Below are 22,624 nucleotides of genomic sequence, written 5' to 3' on the forward strand. Positions count from 1 at the left end.
CTGGCCCAGTGTCTTGGAGACATATTGGAGGCCCTGTTTCTTTCTTGATTCCTTTAGAAATCCTTCTGATTGTGGATTTGAATGGAGTAGGGCTGAAGAGCTGTTCATTTCAGAATTGTGACCAATGGTGTGTGTTCTCGACAGGTTGCAAGTGGTGCAAAGTTTTCACACAAGTACTTCTTCATTTTCATCCAAATAAGGAACAAAAAGTCACTTAATTCTGCTGGCGGTGGTGCAGCACTCCGTTCCGAGCTTTCAAAAACATCGTCACGGCAGCTCTGCTAGGGTCTCTGTGTCTCTCTCTTTGCATTATTCATAACTTGAAAAACGAACCAGTTCGATTTCACTGTTTGAAAAAACATGAGCTAGGAACAATGAATGCCTTCTCTGCGTGCTGGAATGTGGTCAGCAGGTTAGCGAGCTGCGGTGCACATACAAATACCGTAATGGAGCAAGTTAATCTCATGGCGACTAATATTACCATCAACGGCACAAGGCCACTCGTTCACTAAATCCAAATGATTAGAGAAGCACTTATTAAAATATGAGAAATCAAGTTCAGGTGCTCATGAAGGGGTGACCAGTGTGCACTCCGGCAGCTCAGTGTATCTGAAGGCCGCCGGCCTTGTTATTTTGCGCGTTCACTTGAGCTGCCCTCCCTGCTAGAAAGACCCGTGGGGAGTAAATTGGAAATTGACCGCCTCTTTTTGGCGTTGTGGGGCTGCGGTCGTTAGCCGCCGCGCTCCGCTTCCTGTGCCCAGTCTGTCGGTTTGCAGAGATCTTGCAGTGTTGCCCCAGAAACATCTCGGGGACGTGTTAGTATGACGTCTGGAATGCCAGGCCTTTGTCTCGGTGTGCCTGCTGGGTAGGGCTCTGCATTGTCGCTGGCCGCCCTTGAGGCGAAAAGAGCCTGTTCCTGTGCCCTCATGGCAGTGCGAGGCATGAGAAAAATGTGTGTGAATCACCTTGGGCACGGAGCGTGGCGCTGAATTCTTAATTGTCCTCACCCTGGCTGTTACTGGCCCTGCCGCAGCTTCAGGTTTTTTTTTAAGGGGGTCAGGGTGCGAGGAGTGCTTCATTTTTACTTTCTGGGGGTACTGTGAAGCTCTGCTGGGCTCTGCTCAGGAGGCTCTGCAGGATGCAGGACGGGAGTTCGGAGCTGAAGCGAGGGGAAGGCTACCAGTCCCGCGCGAGGTGGCAGGGTGGCAGGGTGGCCCGGCCAGGAGGAGAGGCCGACTGGCACGTCGCAGTCAGGGCTCCGGCAGGCCTGCCATCACGGCCGCTCGAGGGGCTGATCAAGCTTGTGGCAGAGCCGATGCTTTTAACTAAAGCGACGACGGCTCTCACTGTTTTGGCTAAATGTTACAAAAACATGTTATGGTATCTGTTATGTCTCATTTCTGTCTAAAATATTTCTGCCACCTGGTGCTCCACCACACTATATATATGTTTTTTTTAAGTTGGAATTGCCCCCTGTTTTCTGTTATACGCTCTTTTTTTTTAAAATCCAGTTCTGCTTTTCATGCCTCGGGTTAGGGGACACCCCAGGGAAATGCACAAGAGCCGAAGGGCTCCTCTGGGCAGCGATGCGCAGGAGGTGGATCACTGATCACAGGGGCGGTGCGTCCTCCAGCCTGCAGGGGTCGCTGTGTCTTCGAGAGAGCCCTGGCTCACTGAACTCAGCCCTGCCCTTTAACAGTCCTTCGGCAGCTGTGTCGCCTGAAGAATTCCGGTCATAATCGGAGGATGACCTGACCCTGGTCCGTCAACTGAATCAATGAGCCCAACCTGCTCGTGGGCCGGTCCTTTTTCTGGCTGAGCCATGCTCTACCTTTACCTCTTTATAAGCAGCACTGTAGTAAATGATGTCCTAGAGAAAATAAGGAAGGAGAGGAGACAGTGTAGTCCCTCTTGCTGGTAGCGCCCACTCGTTTATTGAAGGATCCTTGGGGAACCTGCTTGATTATGCAGTTGGCACAAAACCCTTCACATAAAGAGATGTTTCCTGTTTTCAGTTTGTAAGTGCTCAACCGCCTGCTTCTTGCTTCTAAGGTCCTAATTGATCCTAAGGTGAACACATACTGTGTAGCAAAGTAAGCTGTAGCAGATTGTGGTCTGGTCTGCAGTCCTGATTGTAGGAAAAGGTCATCTTCCAGCACCCACATCACCCTGCAACTCACCACTGGCAGCCCACTAGCTCAGCAGGTGTGAGCCGGGCCAGTACCTGGATGAGAGACCTACTGGGGAAGCTGAGGCTGTTGCTGGAAGAGGTGTTAGTGGCACCAGTAGGGGGTGCTCACCCTGCGGTCTGTGTGGAGTCTAATGCCCCAGTATAGCAATGGGGACACTATACTTTTACATCCAGTGTAAAAAGGCGCTGTCCTTCGGATGAGATGTAGAACCGAGGTCTGACTCTCTTTGGTTATTAAAAATCCCAGGGCATTTCTCTATTATTATTATTATTATTATTATTATTTTTAGTAGTGTTGTAATAACAATAAGGTTGCTGAATTAGCTTTATAATTCCTTAGCTATTATATTTAATACAGGTACTCAGGTACAGGTACTACTGTGTTCCATACTATTAATAAAACACAAAACACAGAAATCTGTGAGGCACCTCCTCAGAGTCCTGGAGGCTGGATTAGAATTCTGACACGAACAGCAGCAATGGTTTGGATTGGAAGTGAAACGTGTGGTTTCAGTAACATTTATGTTATGATCGGTAGAAAATGTGGACTAAAAGAATGCAATAATTTAGTTTATTTCAGTGAGACTATAATTGTACGTTTTTGTTAGGTATTTACGTATTGTTGTGCACTTTACACAGTACCTGCTGTAATTCAGAATGGCAGTGTTCTAAGCGCACCAGTTTAGTAAATTATTTAAAGATATAAATCATTAAAGTGTTTTTTCTTTGTCCTCCAGGCAGACGAAACCTTTAACTTTTGCTGACTGCATCGGAGATGAGTTGCCTGTGGGCTGGGAGGAGGCCTATGACCCAAAGGTTGGAGCCTATTATGTTGACCACAACACTAGTAAGTGTCCAGAATTATTGTGATAACATTTGAGTTAAATGTAACACCACTGCACATGCTCAAAAACACACGTGCATCTGAAGAAAGCTTTCCCAATTTCTGAAAAAAGAAACCCAATTTAATATCAGGAAGAAGAAGGTGGATCCGTGGACTTTAATTGGCAAAAATGACAATATGAAAAGACATATTTCAAGAATTCTCTATCTTTATTCCTTAATCAATAAGGAATCCCATATTTTTTGTAAATTCATGCCTTCTAGTTCTCTTTCCCTTGATACAGATAAGACAGATAAGAAGGCTTTTCCCCTCATTCAAAAGATTGTCCTCATATTAAAGCTGCTGACATGCTTTTCTTGGTGAAACACATCCTGTGTGTTACTCTGCTAAGGGTACAGCATGTCTGTTAGAGATGTCTCCAGTGTACACTATACATCCTTGTGCAAATGAAGGATCATGAAACTTGCTCGCCCTACAACGTGATGAGGCTGTTTCATTTTCAGGCTTGCTTTTTAATTCGAGCCCAGTAAATCTGTTCTTGTGAATATGTTATCTGTTGAAGGCCATATGTATAAATGTAATGAATGTAATAGAGCTGGTCAGTAAAACAAAAAAATACATTATTGAGAATTAACTCCGGAGAGCTGGACTGGAAAGTCTGGTTTTAAGAAGGACATACATTCTCTGGTGTACATATTTAGACTTTCATTGTTTTACCAAAAAATAATTAGAATTACATTTTTGTAAACTCATTTACTGTAACTTGAGAGTATTGTAAAATTAAACTGGTGACACAGTATGCTCAAGGCAGCTCTCCTCTTGGAATACAAAATTGTACCCAGTCGTCATCTTCACAGGTGAAATAAGATGGTGAGCCAACACTGTGATACTTCTGAACCATTACGCTTGTTGTATGAAGACGACCAACTGAAAATAGAAAAGTCTGTACCATGTGAGAGTCTGTGACTGTGTGAGACTATAAGCTGACATGTACAATTGTACGTGACTCTGTGCTCCTGTGTGAGACCCGGTGTCTCTCTCCGGCCCCGCGTGTGAGACCCGGTGTCTCTCCGGCCCCGCGTGTGAGACCCGGTGTCTCTCCGGCCCCGCGTGTGAGACCCGGTGTCTCTCCGGCCCCGCGTGTGAGACCCGGTGTCTCTCCGGCCCCGCGTGTGAGACCCGGTGTGCCTGTGTCCCCTCAGAGACCACCCAGCTGGAGGACCCGCGGGCTCAGTGGCAGTGGGAGCAGGAGAACATGCTGCGCGAGTACCTGGAAGTGGCCCAGGATGCTCTGAACGCGCAGAGGGAGATCTACCAGGTCAAGGAGCAGCGGCTGAAACTGGCCCAGCAAGAGTACCGGCAGCTCAACGAAGTCTGGAAGGACAAGTCCACGTCTCGGACGAGCTGTGAGTGAGGAGACGCCGAGGGAGGCCAGTGAGCCGCAGCAGGGTCAAGAGAGCTGCGTGCTGCGTGCTCCCACAGCTCTTTTAAAAAGACTGTGATCCTCTTCTTCTTTATAGGCCATGAAAACTGATGATATTTTCTGTGTTTTTTTTTTAAAAACAAAAGGCGAATCTGTCAGAATATCATTCTGGGAAAAAGCCAGAGCTGTGAAGGTCTGTTTCTGGTCTTTCTCTTCAATTTGACCTTCAGTACCGGACAGGCTATTCAGAGGCGTTTATTATAAGATTGAAAGACATTTTTCTAGAAAAAAAGAGTAGAGTTATATAACTTTTTTTTAACACATTACTTTATTTCTGTAGCAGGCCGTTGTAGACATTCTGCAGAATGCGAAGTGAAAAGGATTTGCTCTTTCTTTCAGTGAATTCAGGATCCTCCTCCAGCAGTAAATACGACCCAGAGATTCTCAAAGCAGAAATTGTGACTGCCAAAAGCAGGGTAAGGACCGCAGGCTTGTCTTCCCTTGAGCAGTGACTCTGTTATAAGAACGATTTTCTTTTTTCTTAGGCACTTTAAAATCCAATAAATATAAAATTTTACTTTTAAATCTATACAGCTGTAAACTCAAAGGTCTTTGGTCTGTAAGTCAACCGAGCACTTATTAAAATAGTTAGATTTGGTTGGATTATTTGGGGCTTGTTTGTGATGTTTAGTTAAATATTTAGTATATTAAATATATTATGATGTTAAATATTAATAAGACCTTTTCGGGCTAAGAGGTTGCTACGTAACTGTTTACTCCAGCCTTGTAAAGAAGTATTTAAGATGTCTGTAAGAATAATCCACATTGTTTGGTTTGGGCTGTGCTTTTTGGATTGTGTAGAAAAAGTGTTAATAAACAGGCTCCTGACAGTTGTTAATTCTTCAGCATCACTTTTTCACTTTTGAAGATTTAGATGCTCTTAATGTATGAGTGGCTAAGTACAGTTTATAGTTTAGAATTAGTCGAGCTGTTGACACAGCATTGATTGATCGTCTTCCGTCTGCTTTCGTTTCCTTATTTTAATTTTGTTTTTAAATCTAGACAATGGCCACGCAGACGTCTATGCTTTTCACTTTTGCTGTTTTCTCTGCATCATTCAATTCTCCCCTTATCACCAGGTTAACAAGCTCAAGAGAGACCTGGCGCACATGAGGCAGGAGCTGCAGTATAAAGAGCAGGGCTACGAAACGCTGAAGGAGTGAGTCATGCCCATTCCCTTATTATCTGCTGCTTGGCTTTTGACTTGAATGAGACCGACGCGATCGGTGGGGACCTCAGAATTTCAGATCGCTCTTGCTTTCAGCAGATGAAATGAATCTAAAGTGGAGAGTAGGTGTGGACTCCTGAGTGCATTTCTGAGCAAATGTCATGACCAAGTTAAATATTGAACTTCATCATAAACGGCTTCTCCTCCGCCCCTCAAGAGTATCCCAGGCTTGTCTGTAAACCTCGAGAGTCGTGTTCCGACGAGAAGACACCCCAATGAGTCCCTGAAAGTACGGAAGATTCCGTTAGAGATGAAAGCAACCGTTCTCATGCTGCAGGACAACAATCGGCCTTTCAGAGGATCAGCTGAATTCCCCCTGGTTCTTAGCGGGATCTGTCTCCTTTGTCCTTGGTTGAGAATGTGGACAAACCTGTTGCTCCACTGTATGCGTGACTTGCCGGTTATGACTCACTTTACATATTTGCTTCTGGAAATGGCCAGGCCATTATGTAAAGAGCCATCTCTCAGCGTTTCTCCTTTTCTCAGAGCTGTAGCAATCCCAGCCACCAACCCGCTCTTGCCCGTTTCCCCTCAGAATCGACCAGAAGGTGTCCCAGGCGCCCTGCGGGTACAAGCTGCACGAAGCGCAGGCCATCCTGAACGAGGTGAAGTCAATCAAAGATGCCATCAGCCTGGGGGAGAAGGAGAAGAAGGAGCTCATGCAGGTAATGCAGGAGAGGGGGATAGTGGGTATTTGCTGTGCTCCTCTGCCCCTGGCCCTGGGTCCTTCTCTGCCCCCGCCAGACCCACCCTGGCCTGCCAGTGCCTTCACACTCCCGCCCCTCTTGTCCCAGTTGCTGGTTCCTGGTGCGCCCTCTCCTCCTGTTGGGTCATCTGGGCAGGGTTTCATGTCTCTGCCATTGCTCCCCTAGAGCCTGGGACTCTATCCGGTAGGACACGAGGCTGTTACAGCTGTAAGAGGCTCTTTTAAAATAAAACCATGCCTTTTAGAGGATTTTCATAATGGATTTCTGTGTTAGGTCTTTTATTTTTATTTTTGCCAGTGAAGTGTTTTAAGCCGATTATTATTTTTTTAAGAGCATTAGGATATCATTTCCAAATGGATTGCACGTTATAAATAAAACGGTAATCCGTTGACCTTTAGTTCGGCTTGTATTGTATTTGACTGTAGTATTAGTTTGACTTGGGGTCTTTCAGATACTGCTGTTTGTGTCTGCTCCGTTGTGCGACCAGTGTTTGCCTTGCAGGTTATATTGTTACTGAGGCTGCTCAAGTTAATTCAGCAGGGCCTTGTGGCTTAAGAAAGGAAGAGTGAAGGTGCCCTTGATTGGCTGTGTGGCTATTATGGTTAACTAGAGATGGATTAAGAAGTGGGCTTTCTTGTGGAAGAAATGAATTTTCAAGTTATGGTGAGAATACGCAATGACAACGGGATTCAGCAGGGATTAGGTTTCTAAAGTTACTGCTGCGGATGGAAATTGGGTAGGATAGTTATGATTCACAATCAACAAAGCCTTGCTCTGCAAATCTTAGGAAGCCAAAAGTTTAAAACATTTTTTTTTTAGTGTTTTAATTTACCTTGTGCTAATAAGTGCCCCTTTGCAGGAAATATGGTTAATGGGGGTGTTTCTTGCATCTGTAGCACATGCTACTGTTCTCTTCTGGTTTCAGATGAAATTTGATCAGTGCTGTTCCTACCTGAAGTGTGGAATGGTGTGACAGACCATTAAGTTCTTAGCAGTTTAATGCTTCATTGTGAAACAGAGTTGGAAAGATAAGAAATTGGCTTTGCAGAGCTATTTTTAGCTGCCTAAGGAGAGAAAAATTGGTTGTTTTATAGGAAGTGTTTGCAGATGTTAAAGCTCATTACAAATTGCTAAGTGGAATGGGATCAGTTGCCTCTTAGAGATGTGTTTTTAAATATTTGCTAAAGCATTATTCAGCACATAGTTTGCTGATAGGCTAAACAAATTTGGCCCTCATACTGTCTCAGTACATTATATTATTAGCAGTTTCTTCAAATGCAATGACTTTTGCATGCTGTAGTATTCATTGAACTCTGGGTGATCCTGTGTATCTTTCTGAAAAAAAAATCTGCAGGTTCAAGGTACAGTATTTTTCTTCTCTTTTCAGCATGGGATAAACCTTTACTTGTTCCTTTGCAGCCTACGCATGCTGATGCAGCTACTTGTTTTTTTTATGGTTGGTCTTTCCTAGTGCAAAGAGGTGGTGGTGGCTGAGGTAGATATAGCTTGCCTCTCAGTTTCAGCATGTCACTTTTTGTGATACTTACTGGTTTGGTTATTGTTCCAGAAACTTGCCATCCTGAAAGATGGATTTCGATTGACTTCCGGGTCGCAGAGTGACCTCTGGGACAGCACTTCCTCGCTAGCGGACTCCAGCCTGTCCATCCCCCACCTCTACTCCGACGCAGAGTCGCAGACTGACCTTCCGGGAGACGTGAGTGCTTCTTAAGTGATAATGATTGCATGAAAAAGAACTGCGTTAACCAATATCGTGCGCATGGGAATCTGTCTTGCACATCAAAAAACCCATAAACATATCACATATACGACAATAATACAATACGACAATACAATCCCATAACACAAACAACATTCTCTGACGTTGCTCAATCATAACTTTACCAGTGCCGGATGGGTAAAAAGTCATATGCCTTTACTCAGACTATGACAGACCAATTCTTCGACAGTCTTCAAATCCAAACTAAAAACTCCCCTTTTGCCTGTGTCTAATTGCCATACATTATATCTGTATACACATGTAAGTTCTTGTTTTCTTTTACTTTTGACACCATCCTTGGGATTGGAACGATGCTTTAAAAATAATGTGATATTATTATATTATTAAAAACAGCAACAAAAACAACAATCATAAGATCCTACTTGCAAACAATGTTTTTCATTATTCAGCAATTGAATGCTTTTAGGTATAAAAGAAGTCGATGCTCTTTTAGTCTTTATACAGGGGATCAGATACCTCTTCCCAGAGAGTAGGAGTCTATTCTCAAAAAAGAGTGAATGAGAGGGGTCATCTAAGGTTTTAAGCACGTACGTAGGCAAGTACTGTACATACTTAAGAATGTAACTACCTATGTTAGTACCTGCGTACATAAGTAAGTCACACTATATGTAATTACATAACTAAGTACATAAAAACAGTACGTACACAATTAAGATTAATGAGATTATAATAATGATCTAAGATAATAATTAATAAGAGCACTCCTTTTTCTCCTGGGAACATCCCTGCGGTGTGAAGGTCTGGTGTGGCGATTCTGGTGTCCCGAGAGTGTGTCTTAAGGTCCACTACTGCCCCGTGTAGCATCCAGACAGAACTCAGCGTTCGAGTTCCACACATCTGACAGCTCACATCCCAATTCCACATCTCACAGGAAATTGGTCACACTTGTTTTAGAAATGGGCGGTTTTGTTTGTGTCTTCTTTTGCAGCTGGCATTGAGCAGCAACAATAAACTAGCTGAAAAGGTCCGGTTGAGCCTGAAATACGAGGAGGCCAAGAGAAGGTAAAGGATTGCCACGACAGACCCATTCCCTACTGCATCTTCAGTTTTTAAAGTTGGAGTACAGGCTCTTCTGGCTAACGTGTAATTGAATAAAACACAGACACCTCCATTTTAAATGCACAGATTAGTTCTTTGGCTTTTTCAGTTGGTCAGCAGGATTCCATTCCAGCTGGACCCTTAATGACTGAGATCTGTGTTTGTTTAGTGTTGCGCTGCTGATCATTTTAAGGTGCATTTAAAACTGTAAAAGACTGTGGTTACCTCGAATTGGAAGTTTTCCTGCCCCTCAGAGCCTTATTTCTCAGTGATAAAATGCTTCTCTAGAATGGCTTTATTTTTTGTTTAATTCACTGCACCTCGCGTATCTCACACAAGAAGACACTTGGAAAAGCCTGTGTCATTATGCGGCTTGGTCATCCATTACCGGTCCTTGATTGCTGATCACAGCGAATGTCAGGTGTTGATGAATTGGATTTCCCTTGCTGGGGAGCAGTCCCAAGTTAGAACCTGTGCTGAGCAGTGACGCTCGATCAGCTTGAGGAAAGCGGACCTCTGCAGACAAGCTGTTACAGAAACAGTTTTCTCAAGCATGTACTTGCAGTACTTGTCATTCGTGGGGAACCTTTCTTTTAGCGTTACTTATTGCCGGTATAATTCACTGACGAGATAACAGTGTTTAGAGGAATGATTCCTCAGTTCTGTGAAAAGTGCGCTGGGATGTAAATTGGCAGGGGAATGCGGAGTGGGTCTCACCTTTTGAGCCTTTTTTGTGGGGATTTTAGGATCGCCAACATTGAGGTTCAGATCGCCAAGCTGGACAGCGAGGCGTGGCCCGGGCTGCTGGACCCAGAGAGGGACCGCCTCATCCTGATCAGCGAGAAAGAGGAGCTCCTGAAGGAGCTGCAGTACGTCTGCCCTCGGAGGCGCCAGCCCGACGATGCGGCGAAGATCGAAACAGAAAAGAAGCGGCTGGAGAGGGACCTCCAGGCTGCCCGTGACAACCAGAGCAAAGCTCTCACCGAGAGGTGGGTACTTTCCCGGGAGACGTCCGCGCTGCTGTGGCTTGCAGGGTAGTTAGGTGACGGGGGGGCCAATTGGCCCGTCTCGCAAGTTTCATTGTTAGTAGGTAGCTGATCCATGAATCTCATCCAGCCGCTGCTTGAGAGAAGTCAGGGCTTCACCAGCATGCCATGGTAGCCTGCTCCATACTCCCGCAACTCTTTGTGCAATGAAGTGCTTCCTTTTCCCAATTTGAAATGCTCTTTCCCTTCGTTCCCACCCGTGTCCTTAGGAAAACGCTGAGGACACTGAGCATCATTGTCTATCTGAGCTCGGTTGACTTCTTCCAGTTGTGTGAATTTAATAGGTGGGCACTTATCTGCTGCAACAACCGTTATGTCCTGGTTTTTATTCGGAACATGGCAAATCATTATATTCTTAGGGTGGAAGATCTCAGGATCTATAAACTTAAGGCACAGAGACAAACGCTTGTTTGTCTCTGACTCCCCTCCTCGAACTATGCCTTTATTCATAGAAGTCATCTGATTCCATTAATCTCGGATAACTCAGTGAAATAGCCTGCATGGTTAATAAGCCGTGGATTTAAAGCCTGTTGGTTAAATTTTCCTGAACGCATTTGTTTAATGCAGAAAACCTCACTTGCTTCGTCCTGTAAAAGATACATGTTCTATGAAATACGACGCACTTGTCATCCGAAAGAAAGGTTGTGAGACAGAAACGTTCTCTCGCGATGGTCATGGAAGAATGATCATTGTTGTATATGTGATTGTGCAAATGTATAATTACTTTACCTTTTCCAGACAGAGCAATTTCAGGTGCACTCTCTTTACAAACATCCTTAGCGTGGACACCTGCTCAGATAGCTCAGGTTACTGGAGCAAGAATAGCAATCGGGCCCAGTCTTTGTAGTGCGCCTTCCCCTCTCTGAAAGCAGACAGAAGCCTTGCTGGGGTACGCTCGATACTGTGCTTCCTGTAATCCGACCGGGAGAAGCTGGGAAGAGGGATGGATGCCTTTTTTGCTTTTAAAACACTACAGTTTCCAAACGGTCGAACTACAAATATATTGCGAGGTTGCTCAAGAGGAGCAGTATGCATTGTTTCATGTTGATCACCCAAAAGAGGATCAGGTTTGTTATTTTAAATATAATTTTTTTACATTTGTAACCTGTAACATTGCCATGTGCTGTTGCTCAGGTTGTTTTAATTGCTTGTTCTGGTTCTAAGTTTCATGCGTAATAACTGGATTTTCAGGAACACGGGGATAGTGATGGTGCTCAGAAAGTGTTGCCGGTTTTAAATAAAGCACCCTCTTATATTCGGAAGAGCAGCCGTGACATACAGAGAAACAGACAAAGATATTTAACAAAACTGCACCCTAACACTATACAGGCCCTGATGCAGGGAACTAGACTGTTTAAAAGTTTCTTCTTTTAGAAAGGTGTCGGGGAGCTCATTTTAAAATGCATGACATGGCATCTTGTTGATTTCAGGCTGAAGCTGCACAGCAGAAGGAATAAACTGGTGAAGGAACTTGAAGAAACTGCACGACTTGCATCTTCACTCCATTCACAGCTAAAGAGGTAAAGCCAACTGACTGCATTGATAAATGATTCATTAAAGTCTGGCGTTTAATAGCTGACATTCCTTAACTCCTGATTGTTATCAGGTGCATAGAGTGTCCCTGCAGATGTGTCAAGGTGTCTGTCTTTGTTTTGTACGTTTGTTTTGATCTTTGTCTTGAGAGCAGTACCTCTGAGCAGTCTAGGGCCTGCTGAGAGAGCTGGAGAAGGCTCTTTGTGGGCTTCCATTTATTCCAGAAGATGAAAGCAAAGTCCCTGGAAGGTTTTTCTATTATCCTCTGCCAAAAGGTTTGAGTCCCCTAATAGAAGCTGTCAGTAGTATTTTTTTAACACAGCTTTTTTTCTTCAAAGCTGCCTCAACAATTTCTAATTCATTGCCCAGCAGCTCGATCAGTTTTTGATCTCTTGGTTCAGAGCTTTGGGTCCCAGCATTACTGTGCTGGGACAGAGCAACTTCAAACCAAAACAGAATATATTTTTTGCACATTTCCTAACAGAATTTTGATATTTTTTTATTACTGCACAGATTTGCTCATTGATGCTGGAAATATTGAAGTGTACTTCAATATTTCAAGAGTTGTAGGATTGTAATTTATTAGAAATGAAAACCTTCATTTCTGGAGTAGAGTTTGCAGTCATTTTGTGTTGATCTATACATATAAATGTACTGTATATTCTTAGTTTAACAAGATACATTCTCTTAGAGAATGTAATTTAAGTTATTAGTTATAAAGGAATAAATAGCACTTTGGTATTGTTGTAAATGTGGAATTTTTATTATGGTCTGATTTAAATATTTAAATGGTACACAATTTTGAAGCTTGGTATTATGTAAAAATAAGGGTTTTCTTCATGTTATAGTTCTGTTCTGTTTTTACCAGTTCAACCGCATGCTGTGATTAATATCAGAGCATTTAAATGAAATGTTGAACTAACTCCCTAATGTGCTTATTAATTTAGGGCCAACTTTAATTATCTGATTTGCTTCTCAAAAGGTGAGGAAGGGAAAGCTTGAATAGGTTTTACACGTTTGCCTGACATCTTTTGAAAGAGATGAGGAAAAAGGAAAAACTTGAAATAGACTGTTTGCATTTTTTCACTATATTGTTAAAATAAGAGTGTGACTTACCACAGACTGAATTAGGACTGGGGTCTTGAGATTTAAGGTATTTAGTGTCCCTGCCTCAGTTCTAGGGTAACCAGTTTTATTCTGGAGAAGATGAACTTTCTGTGTGGAGTTTGCATGTTCACGTGGATTACTGAATATCCCACCCAATTAATCTGCCCCATCAAGAGTGCCACTGCTATTAAGCAGCCCCAAAGACGCACCTTCTGGGCGGTGTGGTGGGTCTGTGGCTCAGGATCTGCGCCTGTGGCTGGAAGGTTGCCGGTTTGTATCCAGCAGAGGAATCCTACTCTGTCGGGCCCCTGAGCAAGGCCCTTAACCCCAACTGCTCCAGGGGCGCTGTGTAATGGCTGACCCTGCGCTCTGACCCCCAGCTTCTCTCCCTGTCTGTGTGTCTCATGGAGAGCAAGCTGGGGTATGCAAAAAGACAAATTCCTAATGCAAGAAACTGTATATGGCCAATAAAGTGATCTGATCTTCGGCTAAAGAAGATGATGATTATGATTAAATTAATTAACAGCATTTCACACAGGAGTGTTTTATCGAAAAGTACAGGAGCAAGAAAAGAATAATTAAAAATGTACAAATTATAGAATAAAAAGAAAAGAACTATGTTAGGGGTTGAAAGCCATTTTAGGTGCATTTCTAGTTGTTTTAAGCTTTAAACAGAATGATTAAGGGTTGCTTAGTTATGATGCTTAGGTATGATGTTGCCAGAGCTAAAGCTTGAAAGTCCAGTGAGCAGTGTAGATGTCTGTAAGTTTGCTATGGCTGAAGGAGGTTTGTGTAAATTCCTGTTGTGTGTTAGGATTAGGAGTTCCTGCTGACGTTTAGAAAAAATGTGACGTTATTCCACCACAAAACCTTGCCAAACTAGAATGGTAGCAATAACCAACTACATGCCGATTGTTTTCTTAACTTGGCCACTGAGCTGGCCATTTAGACCAGCTTTTCGCTGTGGATTCTGTGAAATTACTGTGTGGCTGCCGCAAACCCTTGTTCTTGCCAAGGGGCGAGAGCGATCGTTTGAGAGAATTGCGAGCCGAAATTGGCCCTTCCTGCTCACTAGTCTCTGTGATGGCTGATGTAATGAGATGTGTTGGCGAATAAGTACAGGTTGTGCAGCAGGCATTTCGCCACAGAAATGTTCCCGCGTGATTCTGCATGCGGAGCTAACAAATAGTAGTTGTTAGCAAAACCATCTCGGAGCAGAGAGCAGCTATTTTTGGATTGAATTTCACAAGCCTGCTTGTTTACAGTGTCATAGGGCCACTTCACTTTGCCTCGTTCTGAATCTCAGAACATGGTGCTGGGCGTTTTGTCTGTTTTGTGATGTAAACTGGAGATTTCCATCACTTACGGTGTACATTGTACGATCATTGCGGTTTGAAATGCACTCATCAGCGGCGATTCCTTCTCACCCCACATACGTAGAAATAGCGTTGCAGCTCCCCTTTAAATCAAATCATTTGATCATTTCAGCAAGGAACTTGTTCAGTTAAGTCCTAAGAGTTTTCGAAGGTTTCATTTTCTCAGTCTCGGTGATCCCGAAACGGCTCGATTGAACAGCCCACCTGCTTCATTGACCCGCTTCGGGCCTGCCGCACCGGGGGGCTCGTCGCCTCAGGCCCGGCCGGGTCGTGACCCACACTGTCCCGCTGCCCTTGTCTTGCAGCCTGTCGGCCAGCACTCTCTCCTGCTCGTCCGGCAGCAGCCGCGGCTCCCTGGCCTCCAGCCGCGGCTCGCTGGCCGCCTCCAGCCCGGGCTCGTCCTCCTCGCTCAGCTTCACCGACCTCTACGGCGACCCGCCGGAGCCGGGGGACCCCGACTTCCAGGGCAGGCTGGACTGCGTGCTGCAGGAGGGGGCCGCCGGCTTCCGCCCGTCCAGCTCCATCACCACCATCCACGAGAACGAGGTCATCCGGACCCCCGGCGCCGCCCCCGGCCCCCCGCGGGGGCAGGTCCCCAGGCTGTCCGAGACCCCCCGCTCCATGAGCTCCCTGTCGCCCAGGTCCTCCTTCTCCTCCCTGTCTCCTCCCTGCTCCCCGCTCCTCAGGGACCCCACGTTCCTGGGCGGGGAGGCGTTCCTGGGTCACGGCGGCGCTGGCCTGGACCTGGAGCTGCAGGGCCGGCTGGCCGAGCTCCAGCTGGACGGCAGCGGGCAGCCCAGCGCCGAAGGCCAGCACGCCCCCCCCCCTCGCAGCGCGGCCCAGGAGCTTCACGCTACGCAGGGGAGCGCGGCTGCAGGCGCAGAGGCAGGAAGAGGTATGGATCAATACGCTCTGGTGTTTATCATTCGATATTTCCTCGCTCGTGTGCGATACATAGCAATTGTGTCTCACACCTCTGCCCTAAGTTGGATTTTGAACAATGCAAAAAAAGATTGCAGACTTCCGTACTGATGCAGCTGTTAATTTCTGGCAATTCTGGTGTTAATCAATGCAGAATGCCTTTTCTGGATTTATGGATTTTTAATCAGTGCGAATACTTTGCTTCAGAATTCAGCATCCGATGTTCTGCAGTACAAAAGATTTGGTATTTTGCAACAATAAAACGTTAGCGATTTGATAGGTCCAGGATCAATCTGATTGGATTGAGAACCAAAATGTACTCCTTCTTAGACAATGGTCATAAAAGCATCATACTCCCCATGCTTGTAACCCCACATCCTTCTGCACATGTGTTTTAGAGGTATACTCGCTACCCTAACCAAAAACAGTTAATTAAAACAGTCCGTTAATACAGTTCAGTTATTTTCAATCTGTGTCTTTTGCAAAGCTGAGGCAGAATTCTGAGTTAAATTCCTTTTTTCTTGGACACAAGGAACAGTGTTTTTCCATGAGTGACCGTTAATGCTCATTGATATTCACTCACACAGCACATCAGAAGCGAAGCCTCTGTCTTTTCATCTGTATAGGTCTTTTGATGTAAGACCCCAGAACACTATATTTTGTTTAAGTCACCTCCTAGGGTATAGAAACAATCAGGAAGTTGGGGACTTGCTTTCGTCTCTGTTGCACAGACAAGGTAACAGTAACATAGAAACTGGTATTTATCGCTGGAGGCAGCCGGTTGACTACAGGAACGCTGTGTGTTTCTCCCAGATGGCAGCGCACCAGGCAGGGGCCCAGGCCCTGTGCTGAAAAGGCCGGGGGTCTCCTCAGCAGTGTCCGACGAGTCGGTAGCAGGAGACAGCGGAGTCTACGAGCCGTCCGAGCGAAGGTAGCTGGTGGCAATATATCGGAGGGTGACTGTTGTTTTACTTATCGTGTGTTTCAAGGCCCTGATCCTGGAGGAAAGCTCTCTCCCTTTCGCCAGCGGTCTCGAACCCTGGACCTTGACAGCCCCAATTCACCATGAAATTGCCCATTTCTAAAGGCTTGGAATAATTTCATTGTTATTTATTAAATGGGTGAGCTGTTAAAATAGATCATTTGCGAATCATGTAGGTTCACAATGGTAGGTGCATCAGCCCACAAAAAGATCTGGGTTCACTTAACTGAACAGGTCACTTTCTTATTGGAACAGTGGATCGCAAGTCTTCCCGATCTTTAGACGCAGATGACCTATAAGACTGGACTGAGGTCCTCCTGGACCAGGGTTAGAGACCCCTGCTCCACATTATGGGGAACCAGGCTCAGCATTTAAAAAAGTCTGCTCTACAGAAGAGTTTGGAACTGTGAGACACTGCATTGTGCTCGAAGGAAACATGAATTATTGCAAAGGTCTACCAAACTGTTCTAGGGCACTGTGAGATATTCTAACATTATTATTATTATTATTATATTACCACAATATTATTATCACAGTCAGTTGCTATTACATCTCATCCTGGCATACATGCAAACAGAGTCCTTTTTTAAGGAGAACACAGAGCTATTCTTCGTATATTCTGGGTGCTGTTTCCCTTGCCTGTAAAGAAAAAAGTGAAACCAAGTTTGCTTTTCTCCAGACCTACAAGGCCAGCAGATGTGGTTTTAAATTCCGATGAAGGAGGATCCATAGGAACAGCTCAGATCCAACTGGGGATGAAGTACGACGCGAGAGAGAGACGATTTGCGGTATTCGTTGTGCAGCTTTGCAACGCATCTGTGCTGCCTTTACCCCTTGATGAGAAAATGTGAGTGCTGGAACTGCGAACCTTTTGCTCAGATATTTGGTTTTCTTCAGTGTTCACTTTCCTAGTCGGGAAATCTGCACCGAAATCAAATATTAATAAAGTCATCGTTTTGCTCCCCGGCAATGGCAGGAGTATCCCTTTCCGTTTTGTGCCATGTTTCACGATGTTGCAAGTCATACAGATTGTAATCATTCTGAGTTTCTCACTCTAATCGTCTCGGCGCCTACACCTCCTGGGGAGAAGGCTGACCCCAGAACTGTTTGCAGCCCCCGTAGGTTCCGGTCCAACCCGTCAGCACCTCTGTCCTTTTCAGATACGTGCGTGTGGCTGTGCTCCCCTGCCCCCAGACGACGAGCTGCCTCTTCCGAACGAGGGCCTCGATCCCGCGGGACAAGCTGGAGTTCAGCGAGGTGTTCGGGGTTTCTGTGTCGCTCGGGGCTCTCCGGCAGAAGACGCTGCGGGTGGACGTGTGTTACATCAAGACGTCTGGCCGGGAGGAATGCTTGGTCAGTACCTCACAGCTGGAGGCTGTCTGAGGATTTCGCTCGTGTCCTCCCAGTGAGCAGCCACTGTCGTGGGAATTCTGGCAACGCAGACGGATCAGCTTCAGCTCGTGTCAGCTTGCTCATTCACAGTGTCTGGGAACGTTTCCTTTCCGAAGTAATCTATTGCAGTTACAAGTTACTTGAACGAGAAATTGTTTTTAAAAAAAGACATTTGGGGAAATTGGTAGTGTATTACTTTACATAATAAACCATACCCACTATGCAGATCACTGTAGGTGATGACTATTTAAGACCTCCTGTTAATTTTAAAAAGTAATCTATTACTTGTAGTAACTTGTAATAATAACTCGTTTTTAGTAAATCATTTTCCACCAGCACTATATATAAGATTTTCCATATTGTTCGTTTTAGCACCTGTTTTTAGAAATAGAGGAGGTTAGCCTCCTGAAAGGTTTATCACTTTCTGAGTTTGGTGTTTTCTTATAATAAAAAAAGGGGGGAATCTGTGTTGATTTAACCCACCAGTCGGAGGTTTTCCAGTTTGTGCAAGAGAGGGCTAATTTATTAAAAGGCAGCTGGTGAAAGTATTTCATAAGAAAGGGGCCAGATGGAATGCTTGTGATTTATGTTTCAGGACTGAAAAATTGAGAATGATCATTGATTGACTTCATGCGTTTAACCAGTGTCACCGAGCAGGACATGCTGTATGTGCACTAAAAACGCTCTGCTTGGCACGGAGCTGGTAGCACAATGCAATTAGCAGATCTATTGCTTGTCTTCCTTCATTGGTGCATATTGTTCGTGCAGTCAAGCCCTCTTCTCTGTAATGTATGGGACAGTGTCAACTTCTGGGGTGGAATAAGCTCCTGTTTTATAAAAGCAAAGCTCACAGAAAAGGCTTTCACGCATCTTTATTCCACGTTAATGCGTATTGTTTTGTTGCCGTCTCTGTGGAAAGGCTGGCGCTCAGATTAGCCTTGCAGAAGTGAGCAGCTCTGGGGAAGGATCGACCCAGTGGTACAACCTGCTCAACAACAAGTGCCTGGCAGAGGCTGGCACAGAGCACAGAGGAGCAGAGGACTCCCCGAGACGTGCCGAGGTACGACAGCTGACTTTCCTGCGCTGGTTTCTCTGTTTAAAGATCGTGTTCTCCATCTTGCATGCGGGCAGATTGCCGGTACACTTTCCTGCGAGCTGTTTTACTAAGGAGTAGGCGGCTTGCCTGTGGGGAAAGACACTGGCCCCTGTCTCCCCACCTCCCACTGCAAAAAGATAAATGTCATTACTGGCCTTATTGTGTCTGCATACCCTGTGTTACTTCAGCAAAGTTTTTTTGTGTGTAAATATGCAAACTGCTGTGGTCAGTTAATGTCAGAAGTGTTTGCTTTGCAGGGGCAGTGGTAAATACCACCCACTGACAGTTCAGCTATCGTCTGCTAAATCTGTTTAGTTTGTGTCGGCATGTAGGGGTAATGTGTCTTTGCAGCAGTACAAGGAGGTGTGATGTTTGATGTTTTGTTTCTAAGCTGACAAAACCCTCTGTGTACACATTCTGGGGTCATTGCAAATGTTACAGGCAGTGGCCATTACCTTTTTATACCTGATCATGCAGATATGAGTCATACATTTGAATGACTGATGTAGAGTATAGCCCGTAGGGTGAGTTTGCAGGTGCCGTGTTTTCAGTTATTGGAATACCAGACGTCTTGACTGAAGAACAGGGTGTACCAATCCACTTATCTCAGGCTGCCTGGATAATAAAACTGTCCGGTTGTGCTCTAGGGTCCTGTGTCAGAACCTGTGGCTGAAATCACTGAGAGACCAGATGATGACAAAAATGCATTTATTTCTGAGGAAGAATGGTGAGTAACATGTATTTTTTTAAAATCGTGCCTTGGTTCTTCATCTTTTTAAAAGGGCTGACGGTATAGTAATGTTGTAAGTATCCTGTGAAAGTATCGGGTATTTTCTGGAAGGCCCCTCCTTCTCCTCCTGTTGCCTTAGTTTACGTGAACACGGTCATTTTTCTTTTAAATATAGATGGAATCTGGCCCAATCTGAGCGTGATCTGTTGTCCAGTTTGACAGCTACAAAACCAGAGGGGCTCATCTTCTTGCAGTCAGAGTGAGATGAACTTTAATGGTGGGAAGCAATGATAGCCCTTACATGAGCACAGTAATGGGGGATGAGGCATGCTACACTGTATTTTTCGGATCTCCAAGGGCTCAACCCTCTTTTCCTGCCAAGGTGTGATTTTCCTCACGGACCTCTCCTTCCTAGGACCAGTGAGCACCTAGAAGGGGAGTTCTGGGAGGAGGGGGAAGGCAGTGATGCGGAGGCTGCTGAGGTGCAGGAGGATGAGGAGTCGTATCCAGAGACGAGCCACCGCGCGGGAGAAGAGGGCACCGCTGGCCAAGCCTACACGGGCAGAATAACGGAGAGGGTTGGTGTGACCTTTCTCTCTGAGTTCAGGCCCTACCCCCGTTCCGGGTCTGAGGGACGTCTGCCCACCCTTGTTAACACCCCTAAGGTCTGGTTGGAAGCTGCAAAGAAGCTTGTTCCCCGCTCCTGCAGCCCTTCATGTAAAGAAGCACCTCGGGGTCTCAGTTTTAAACGCACTCCCCCCTGTCCTCGGCGTCCTGTGTTTTTCATAGGATTTCTGTCGCTTGTTAGGATGTTGGGAATGAGGGAAAGACAAATTAACGGGGATGTAGACTCTCCGTAATAATGCTACAAATAGAAGACAAATGTGCTGAAGAAGTATTGTAAAGATTAGGTGCATAGCCTTAGGCCTATGGTGTTGGCAGTAAATTAATTAATAACAGGCTATTAGATACGTGCTTTTAAAAATGATGGATGACAAGTCCTCCAACCAAATTAGATATTGATTTATAAATTTGCATTGCCCTCGTCTTCAATTATAGGTGGGTGACGTTCAGTGTCCTTGGGAGTAATTATATCCGAATCTGGCAGCAAGCCATATTGCTAAGCAATCATTTATTAATTGAGGCGCGTTGGAACAGACTTAAACTAACTTCCGTCTTTCAGAGAGGTTTTTTTTTTTACTTTGAAAATAAGGCCCTGGAGGAATTAAAGGTCGTGGCCGTCTGTTTTTGTCGTCAGGCGAATAAGGAGACCAGCACGGACAGCCTTGCGCAGGCGGCTTCGGTGGTCCGGCCCAAGGAGAGGCGAGCTGCAGCTCCCCAGCAGACCCCCCTCATGAGGGGCAACACCATCATCCGCTCAAAGACCTTCTCTCCAGGAGCACAGAGCCAATACGTCTGCAGGGTACGGCGTTTTTTAACAGTCAATACAGTCAAAAGTCAATACGGAGGTTTTTAGCTATACATACTGTACATGTAGAAAAGTTTAGGCTTCCCACAATGCTGCAGTGCCTGTTCTGTAAACACCAGCCTTCCAGAGCAGAGGAATCACACCAGCGTGAGTCTCAATTCTGCTCGGTGTTTTCTCCATAAATGCTCTTGTCCGCACGCGCCGAGAATTGTCACAGCACACAAGTACACACGAGGACCTGTGTGCTCGAAAAAAATTTTTTTCCTGTGTTTCTATAAGTATATTTCTAGAAGACATTCAAATAATTTGACCACGGATATTTTCCTGGATATGTTTTAAAGTTTCAGTTTAGAAGTTAGCCCATAAACAGTACAGACACCACATTTTTGTTCAATGTGATTTTTGTGAAGTGAAGAAGTGAACAATGGCACTTAAACTATACTTAATTAATATTTTCCCTTCTCTTGTGAAATTGGACATGGTCATTAGCCAGATCAAATTTTTTATTTTATTAAAGAGATTTCCATATTTGGTGGAATTAACTAATAGGCGTGAGACTTTTCCAAACATCCTCCTCTGATGTGCAGTGTTGTGAAGGCTTTGCAAAGTTTGCAAAAAACATTCTTGTCTTAAAGCTCAAATGTATTTTTCAGATAAACCGGAGTGATAGTGACAGCTCCACCTTATCAAAGAGGTCTCCCTTTGTCCGAAACGCCTCGGAGAGACGCAGTGTTCGAGTGAAAAGGGTGAGATGTGAATTTAAATACTGCAGACAAGGCACTGTCCTAGAAGCAACTGGTGTATTGGAGCCCAGGTCCTGAAGCTCACTCAAACGTCCAAAAGCCTGTAGTGTAGATATTGCCACCCCTGGTTCTGGGGAGGTCCGGTCCCTCTCGTCTTATACTGTAGGTCACCCTGAGTCAGTCTCCAACCTTTTATCTTCAACACAGCAGTACTGGATAAGAAGTTGCTAAGCTGGTCTCATTAAGCATTGATTGAGCTTGTTAGGAGCTGAGCTGAAAAGGAAAAAATTAGGATATTAAGGGAACTTAATGCCAGTTATAAAAGTTTTGACGGAGGCAGTTCAATGGATTTCTCAGGATGAAAACCAGATCTTGACCTAGAAACATAAGTCGCAACTAGGAGAACAGGAAGCACATCTTTACACAAAGGGTGGCGAGAGCTGGGATCAAGCTACTCAGCCATGATCCTGCAAGGATACTGAGTCAGCTCATCTGAGTAGTAAGATACTGGCAAGCAAATGATCCTGACGGTCTTAACTGTTTCCCAGAGTTTGTAACTTTTTCTTATGTTCGTAAGCTCTGCCATTACTGAAACTATGTGTTCTGAGTTGTCATGTTTCAAGAAATGGTCTTTGTGTTTGTGCTGTCTTTTATGAGCAACTCTTTAAACTAGGTCATTAGCATGGAGATATGCTCGGTTCTTTTTCTCTCTGACTTAAAAGAGCCTTTGTTCTGCGCTAGAGTGGATGACTCAGACAGAACTCACAAGTTAATTACAGCTGTTTCCCCGATCACATTTTAAACATGCCTGAAAAACTTGCAGTTTGTTTCGTTTTAGGTTTTGATCTTTTGCTTCCCTTTAACGATTATGTCTCCAAAGCTTCTGTTTATTTGTGCTTTAATTAGCAATTCAAAATTCAGGTGGGTTTAAAGGCGAAATATCAGTGCAAGACTTTGTAATGCTGGAAATGACCCTCTTT

General features: G+C 44.8%; 1 protein-coding gene across 1 annotated transcript in view; it reads left to right on the plus strand.

Moving 5' to 3' along the window:
* Nucleotides 1-22,624, plus strand: part of wwc1 (WW and C2 domain containing 1) — a 37,298-nt gene that overhangs the window by 6,794 nt on the left and 7,880 nt on the right. The window contains exons 2-19 of the mRNA XM_088604800.1: nt 2,929-3,038; nt 4,238-4,441; nt 4,858-4,934; nt 5,598-5,677; nt 6,282-6,411; nt 8,021-8,167; nt 9,180-9,253; nt 10,036-10,278; nt 11,766-11,855; nt 14,657-15,246; nt 16,086-16,203; nt 16,934-17,101; nt 17,415-17,607; nt 18,566-18,706; nt 19,390-19,469; nt 19,888-20,050; nt 20,731-20,895; nt 21,555-21,647. Of these exons, the coding sequence (XP_088460926.1) occupies nt 2,929-3,038; nt 4,238-4,441; nt 4,858-4,934; nt 5,598-5,677; nt 6,282-6,411; nt 8,021-8,167; nt 9,180-9,253; nt 10,036-10,278; nt 11,766-11,855; nt 14,657-15,246; nt 16,086-16,203; nt 16,934-17,101; nt 17,415-17,607; nt 18,566-18,706; nt 19,390-19,469; nt 19,888-20,050; nt 20,731-20,895; nt 21,555-21,647 (2,866 nt within the window). The remainder of the gene's footprint in view (nt 1-2,928; nt 3,039-4,237; nt 4,442-4,857; nt 4,935-5,597; nt 5,678-6,281; nt 6,412-8,020; nt 8,168-9,179; nt 9,254-10,035; nt 10,279-11,765; nt 11,856-14,656; nt 15,247-16,085; nt 16,204-16,933; nt 17,102-17,414; nt 17,608-18,565; nt 18,707-19,389; nt 19,470-19,887; nt 20,051-20,730; nt 20,896-21,554; nt 21,648-22,624) is intronic.

Source organism: Lepisosteus platostomus, chromosome 13 (genome assembly GCF_059453375.1).
Source record: "Lepisosteus platostomus isolate fLepPlt1 chromosome 13, fLepPlt1.hap1, whole genome shotgun sequence".
NCBI classification, from domain to species: domain Eukaryota; kingdom Metazoa; phylum Chordata; class Actinopteri; order Semionotiformes; family Lepisosteidae; genus Lepisosteus; species Lepisosteus platostomus.